The 8,284-nt window shown below is 39.0% G+C and overlaps 1 protein-coding gene across 5 annotated transcripts in view; it reads right to left on the bottom strand.

Annotated features, from left to right (window-relative positions):
• Positions 1-6,013: 6,013 nt before the first annotated feature.
• Purg (purine-rich element binding protein G) overlaps positions 6,014-8,284 on the bottom strand; it is a 31,854-nt gene continuing 29,583 nt past the window's right edge. For 4 of the 5 annotated variants that reach the window (XM_011242166.3, XM_006509205.2, XM_017312994.2 and 1 more), the window contains one exon: positions 6,014-6,929. Coding sequence is in view for 4 of the 5 variants with exons in the window: in XM_006509205.2 (XP_006509268.1) it covers positions 6,825-6,929 (105 nt within the window). In the remaining variant the exon portion in view is untranslated. The remainder of the gene's footprint in view (positions 6,930-8,284) is intronic. The other variant, NM_001098233.1, reaches the window with a different exon arrangement.

Below are 8,284 nucleotides of genomic sequence, written 5' to 3'. Positions count from 1 at the left end.
AGACAAGGAAAGCAGTGTATGCTTTTCTCAGCAGCTCCCCTCTCATCCCCTCTCCTCCCTGATCATCATGGTTCATAATCAGCCAGGCCTGGGTGGGTGCAGGCTGGAATCTGTTAAGAAGGAAGAAGATTCTACAGTTGTTAACTTTCAAAAATTAGCTAGACCATGCTGACAGGAATCCTATGAGTACTTGTTAGGCTATATTTTTGAGAGCTTGATTAAGTGACCTGGAATTCACTTTTCCTCAGGATCCCAAATCCAATATCCCAGGGACCTGGGAAAGCTCACTGTTATGGCAGATTTTGGAAGTCTGGATAAAGCCAAGTCCAACACTTAGTAGAGATTTCTGAGTTGTTTTCAGGAGAAAAGAATTCTATAATAGAATGAAGTGTGAATAACATTGGCCAGAGGAAGAGATGGGGAGGCTAAAGATGAGTTCCAGAATGGATCCTATAGACATTCAGAATCCTGACACTACAGTGAAGTTTTCAGGGGATTTGACACCTCCTTAGGTTTGAGGATAGCATATTCCACAAATGAGAATATTGCTTTGACCTATGTAATGTGTGAATGGACAGTAACTGCCAGTATTGAATAATAGGGCTCAGAGCAGGTCAGGGCTGTGTTGCATGTACAATAGCCATATTGCTTGGTCCATATGATTGAATAGACCCAGTGGGTTTCATGCTCTCTGTGTAGAAAAAAGATACAGTGGGCAAAATTGGAGCGTTAGTAGGTTCTACAGAGAGAATCAGCTCTCACAATGCAGCCCCTTGGGATTCTGGGATAAAGCCATGCTAACCACTGCGAGAAGAACCAGTAATGGGCATGCTATTGAGCCCTGGCAGAGATAATCATTCTGGATTATGAGGAGAGAATTGCCCATTATGATTTGGATTCTATTGAACTTCTAATTCAGAGTTGGACATGAGCCGTGGAAGTCCAGGATCACATCCTGGTACATTCAATTACAAAACTGAGTAGTACCAGAGGCAGTGACTATGTGGCTCGAAGAGTCTGCCCAAATGGTCTTAACTTCATCAGTCTCAATGGATGCAATGGCAACTCTCATCTTATACCTGTGGCTATATGAGAACTTCAAGGTATTTATCTGGCCATATATTTTGTATTTAAAGTTTCCAGATACTGGCCAATGACCCAGGTATCTGCTTAGGAGTCTTAAAGGGAAGGGGACATAAATTTGAGATATACTGGATTGTGAATGCACAATGGAGAGTTCTGTGTCATATATTAACAGTTATCTTGAAAGAGGCACTGAACAATCAAGCAGAAAACAGGGCTTGGTCATCTGACCTCACTAACACCATCATTGCTTATCTCAGAATTGGCACCATAGGCACATGAACAGGAGCATGGTAGCAGAGACAGACATCCTATAAGGCAATTTGCCTCATAGCAAAGGAGGTGGGTGGTACAGGCCTGCAATCCAATTATTATTGGTAATAATATTGGGAAGCCAGCCTCCCAGAATGCAGAAATAGCCTGGGGCTCAATCATGCAATCTATAGTAGGAAATCTGAGGGATGGACTTTCATAACCACCACAGGCTCTTGTTTGCATTGTCCAGATCCACAGCTCTACATAAATGACCCACTGACCCAGCTGGCATGTTCTAAAATCAGTCATCATGTTGGCACTGGAATGTGCTTCCCCTCTGAGGATGAGAAATGATTAACTGTGACAGTGATGCTGGGCAGGGGTGTACCTGCAAGATGCTGGCCTTTTCTAAAGGGCAGCTTTCCCTTAAACTCTCCCCACAAGCCTCAATAAAATTTGCATAGAGCTGCACTGCAGTTTAATAAATACATTACCTGTGCCTTTCATCCTTTCTCTCTGCCCCCTGTGTTTTTTTCTTCATAGGAGAAGACATGATTTATGGTCTGATGGCTTTTCTGGTAGGTCATTGTCACTGGCACTTCCCTTAATAAATAATCTCATCTTGGCATCTGTCTCTTCAAGGATCTGGACTAACACAGATGGTTTGGACATGTGCTGGTGGGTGTCTACGAAAGAATGGCAAATATGCCAATCTTTCATGCTGAGTGTGGTCAGTGAGCAGTGGCTGCCAGGAGAGGTGTCAGGAAGTAGTTTAGCCTCATATCTGACCCATTGTAATATGCAGTGGTCTACTGGGAAGACCCACAGTGAGGGCAGGAATAGGGTCTTGATCATCCACTGGTCACTACTGCTGAATTGAAATGCTCCACAAATCTCCGTCATGAAGGGAAATAGTACAACTAAGTGTGGTAGTGTATGTCTGCAATTCCAGATCTGTGGAGGTTGAGGCAGGACTGTTGTGAGTTTGAGACTACCCTGAGCTACCTCAGTAGCAGGCTAGCTAAGACTACACAGTGTGACAGGGATCCTGTTTAACAAAAAAAAAGGAGCTGGGATATGGTTCCGTTTAGGCAGGGTGACTGCTAAGCATGCATGAAGCCCTGGATCCTATCCCCAGCATTATATAAAACCAAGTATAGTACCGGGCTACATGTCTACACTAAGGAGATAAATGGAAAGATCAGAAGTTCAAGGTCAATCCAGTCTACATAGTGAGTTAAAGCAGCCTGAGATAAGTGATCAGAAACACCAAACCCAAAAAACAAATAAAAGGAGGGTGGTGGGTGGGCATGAGGAGAGAGCTACTATATGCAGAACTTCTGTAATGGTGAAGGATATCCTTAATGATAGTCAATGATTAATGTTAATGCTTAATGAATAGCAATTGCATGAAAAACTATAAACAATGTGATTATTTATGAGCAATAATAATGCTTAATGATGGCTATAAACTGTATCATATCATTAATGATCCTAAAGTGATACTGAATGTAAGAAATTATGCGGCTGAATTCTATAAGCCATAATAGCCCCACACTGAAAGATGCAAAGTCAATGGAATCTAGAAAAAAAAATCAAAGAGTAAGGATTTGCTAGTGTTCTCTGTCATGAGCTGGAGGGAGTGTGCTCTGGTGAGCTGGAGGGAGTGTGTTCTGTTGAGCTGGAGGGAGTGTGTTCTGTTGAGCTGGAGGGAGTGTGTTCTGTTGAGCTGGAGGGAGTGTGTTCTGGTGAGCTGGAGGGACCGTGTTCTGATGAGCTGTTTTGAACTTTGTTCTTGGGAGGTTTGCCTCATGGAGATATCATGACGAGATGCTACTCAAGCATATTACTCAGTGTCCTTTGTCTGTTTTTCTGTTTGCCAAGGGACATCCTGATGTTCATATTTGAATAGAATTCCCCACTGAAGAAAGAAAATGGTGGCCAATTGACTAAGGTAATCTAATCTCTCTAGCACTTATACCTTTCCTTTAAAAAGTAATTTCTAAAATTAATGAAATAATCAGGCTTATAAAATAATTTACAAAAAGGAAAGCAAAACTCAAAGTCTGTGTCTTAGACACGGTTTCTTCCAATTCCCCAGGAGTAACACTCTTTTTTTTTGGTTGTAAATTATTTCATTTCTCCACTGGATATCTGGCACTGAAAAATAGTTTCTTCCTGACCTTGTTTTGAGGGACTTTCTTATGAATTCATTCAGAATGAACTAACAAAACTGAGTCTCTAAACTCACAAAGCTGGGAGCCCATCCTTAGAAGTAATTTTTCATTGCATGTCTTTTGTTAGGTCTTTTACGACATCAAACATTCTGTTTTGTTAAAAAGTGTAAGCTTTGTCTACCATTCACAGAGTACAAGACATCAATTTGCAAAATGAATTATGTGTAGCGCTGAGCCCACTGCACTGTGCGCTCTATTCAGCCCGATGAAGTACTGCTCAGTTTTTGAGTGAACTGTATTGCTTTTTACACCCACCTCCTCTTTCCAAGGAGAAAGCGGAGAACAAGGAAGACAGCGTTATTTCTAAGTGTGAATCTGAATCTGGTTCAGCGGAGAACGAACACAGCGGAACAGGTCTGAAGTGAACTCCATAGGCTCGTTCTCATTGATGCTTAAAATTACTGTCTACTTTCAGACTCGAAACAACTTCTGATGTCACAAATTAATTCCCAAAGATGAGTGAGCCTAGGCTTTCAGTGTTAAAATTTTAATAAAAAGATTCTCTTTAATGGAGAATATCTGAATTTCTTTAGAAAATGCTTGACAATACATAAATGAAGAAAATACCTAATAAAAAATAATAATAAAAAAATTTTATTGAACAGAAAAAAAATGCTTCCCTGCAAGGACATAGAAGGAAACAAAAAGATCTAGATCTGTAATGAAATTATTTTATGATCAGAAAAGACAATTTTCCAAAATATTGTTGAAACCTACTGACAGATGTATACCTTTTATATCTTTGAATCAAGGTTTTGCTTAGAGGGACTTCATTTCTTTCAAAATTTAAGGCAGATGGTTCATTCAATTTTTGTTTGAGGTTCTAAGGATTGAGTCTAGGGCTTCTTATGTGCTGGGCAAGTGCTCTACCACTGAGCAACACCCCCAGGATTCTTTGTATTTTGAGAAATGATCTCACTAAGTTAGAACACCCCCAAAGCTAACATTTTAAATCTTTTGATGGTACAAACATTGTAATGAACATTAACACAGAAATCTAGTTGACTATGGGGTTAAGGCTGGAAATATTTTCATATAAAACCTCACTTCCTTTACAAAAACAAGAAATGTATTCTCTTAACTCTTTTTCTTTTATATCTTTTAAGATTTATTTATTTTATGTGTATGAGTACACTGTAGCTAGCTGTCTTCAGACATACCGGAAGAGGGCATCGGATCCCATTACAGATGGCTGCAAGCCACCATGTGGGTGCAAGGGAATTGAACTCAGGGCCTCTGGAAGAGCAGTCGCTTACTCTTTCTTGAATATAGAATTAACTTTCATACTGACTGATACTGTCAGAAATAAAGATTCTCTAAAACATTCCTATATTTACTTACTCCTCCTTCATTAGAGTCATGTGGAATTATTTTGTAGCAATTGGAATGCTGTGGCAGAAATATGTCTGGGAGAGGCTGGGCTTTAGGAACACTGCATTTATCCAAGAGTCAAAGGAGGCTGCCTCTGCCTCCACTCTCCAAATGTTAGTTTCTGATGTCAGAAGCCATTTGAGATGAAATTAATGTATAACAGGGACCCCCAGTGATACAGGAATGTCCTTTCTGTCGCCAGACCCACTGGCTAGACAGGCAAGCTTGAGTCCTTTATATCTGATGTCAATGACTGTTGTCAGAGGAGCTTTAGGAATTTGCTTCCTTTCTTTCTTCTTTTCAAAATTTAATATCTCCAGTGGCTAGGAAAGCTACAAGGTTAGAATGCAAATCCACATATGGCTCTAGTATTAAATTTATCTCTGGCTGGGGAGAAATATTCTGATTTCATAGAGATTATTAGCTGCTTCCCTTACAGGACAGTTCTCGGTATAGCGGGCAAAGCTTAACATCTCACGAGATCATCATCATGCATTTCTCTATCATCTGTCCTGATATATGATGTCAGTTTGTTCTGGGAAATTATAATTGGATTATTTCTGTCCTTATTTTCATACTTGAAGAGTAAAATTTTCCTTCTGACTTTTATTTTGCAGAAACTGAACCCAAGGCTTCATGCATGCAAGTCAGGAACTCTGCTGCCAACCCGCGTTTCAATTCCACAATTCTAACTTTAAAGGTGGCTCTGAAGGAGTGAGTCTTTTTAGTGTTGTCTAGGATGAAATAAAGATTTAGAAGGTGTGAGCCGGCTTGCTTTCCTGCAAATGTTTTCTTCTGGCCCAATCCAATGGTCAATTATCAATAAACTACTAAAACAGACAAAGGCCCATGTTTGGTCTTTGCAACATACTTATTTTTAGGTCTGACAGGGCTTGGTTTTATGGATTCTCTCTAAACACGGTTTCATAAGTTAGACCAACTAGATTTAAATTCTTTGAGACAACATAAATTTGCAGGCACAAATGAATAACGAAATAAAGACATATAAGATCAGCATTGGGGGTCCAGCGTGACTGAGTTGACTTCTGAAAAATAAGAATCCAAACTAATGACACATATAAACCAGTTTATTGGATTGTCAGTGAATATTTTGAGACAAATTCAAGTTATTGTATTTTACTTCATATAAACAGAGGAAGGGAGGGAACTTTTGAGTTTCAAGCCTTGTTCAGCATGTGTGCAGTTAGCATCCACAAAAAGCACCATTGGATTATGGAGGAATTAGCACCACAGGAGTTTAGGACCTAACTGTGAACATGCATCACTGAAAAATTTGGAACATGAAAACTGAATTAGTATGAGTTATGGTCCATTATAAACAATACAAGGCAAGTTCTGACTTCTTTTCATACAGTACAATACAGTCACAACCCATGAGAACCTTTGAAATACAATACAGGACAAAACCACCTTGTACCCTGTTAACACTAACGCAGTTACAGATTTATAAAAAATGTTTCTTATACGAGGCAGCGGATTGAAGTGATCCTTCCTCCTCCAAATTTAAACTCAGAGTTAGACAGTTACATGATCTCTTAAGAAAGTATTTTCAAGTCTATATGTCTCCTCCTCCCTCAATGCTGGCAAATAGCTATTTGGAAAATGAAAGGTTTAAAGAAACAGGACCTCCACCCCCACCCCTGTCCCCAGCAAACCAGACTGAGTCCAGAAGTCCTCCAGTGTGGTGGGGGGCTTTCCGCATAAGGGCAGTGTGAATATGATGCCAATGGCGTCCATACCTGTTTTCCTTTCCATGCAGGAACGCCAAGTACAGAAGCCTTGCGCTCATGATGAACTTCAGTTCATTTCTTTCATCGAATGCCTTTATTCTGCAGTGTAACATAAGGGATTTAGTCCTTATTCCTCAACTGTCTTTGGAGTATCATAGGGCTGTTCCTTATGCTTGGTCTGACAACAGTGAAAAAGGTTGAGATTCTCTCTGGATTTAGGGTAATTTGTGAGCTAAAGAAAAAATATTAATTTAATTTAGCAGATAAGAAATCTGAAAGGGAGCCCCACCATTTTCACAGTACAAACCCACTCCTAGTATAATTGAAAACCTTTCCAGCAGAAAGCATGTAACAAACCCTCCAGTTTTAGCCTACGCCAATTTTGGCAAATGAAGGTAACTGTATACGAAATGTGCAATTAACATTGATACAGGTATATTCAGATCTCAAAGTACTGATGTCATGGAAAATACAATTTTACTCACCAAGAGAAGAATATACCTGGTAGGGTCTATACAGACACAGGAGTCAATCATGTGTCTGCCCCACATCTAATCTGGAGTAGTGATAACAGGGTCCTTTAGGAGAGAGTACTCAGTAACAGTACAGCAGTAACGTTATGTTGTCTATATTTAACAGTGAAACATATTTGAAAGTAGAGTATCAGTACTGTATGGTAAGGTTACAATTCATTGCTATACTTGTAATACATGCGTTTGTTTTCCAAGTTTTTAAAAACCCCACTAGGACCAACATCTTTCAGAACAACAATCTAACATTAAACAAACGTTCTAAGGAAAATACTTAGCATCACAGAGGTTGAGAAAAGCCTGTTATTCAGCATCACAAAATACTCAATAGATCTACAATTACGATTGTTCATGCCTTGACGTCAACACACCTTTGGGTTAATATATCTTATTTTAAAACAAAGACAGAAACCAAACAGTTGACAAAAAGAAAAAACAAAACAAAACAAAAAAACAATTGTTTTTAGCCTTTCCTTGATAAGGAAAGACCTGATAAACTCAACTCTTTCCTTTATCATGAAATAATGACTCTGTCTAGAAAACATTTACATTTATTAAAATACTTAAAACTAGGGAGAGAAAAAGGGCTAAAGTGTAGAGACTTAAAAATAAATAACAACATGGGAAACATTTTCTTAGAATGTTTAGGAATACTGCTCACAAACAAAATTGGAAAATACTAGCCTATCATTTTTATGTTGGCAGATGTTAAGGATCAACATGCAAGGGTAAAAAAAAATAATGTTTTTTTCTGCTGAGTAAATGCATTATATAAATCAACGACTGATTTCTCTAAGAGGGAGCATATATATACCAGCACGATTAAGTCTACAGGAATGAGTTAAACCTGATAATTCACCAAGTCTGGATGACTGGAGAAAAGAAGAAACAAAATGGCTTCTTAAGCGTTATGGTTTCATTAACAGAGCTCATGAAACAAAACCAAGGTGTGATAGGCTGGCGGAAGGTCTGATTGCCCTCTCATTTGATAATCATTTCAAGACAAAGTAGAGATAATTAAAGATAAGAACTAACAACAAATAAAAGCTGTCTAAAG

Source organism: Mus musculus, chromosome 8 (genome assembly GCF_000001635.26).
Source record: "Mus musculus strain C57BL/6J chromosome 8, GRCm38.p6 C57BL/6J".
Lineage (NCBI taxonomy): Eukaryota > Metazoa > Chordata > Mammalia > Rodentia > Muridae > Mus > Mus musculus.
The sequence above is the reverse complement of the archived record's forward strand: the minus strand, read 5'-3'. Positions and strand labels throughout refer to the sequence as shown.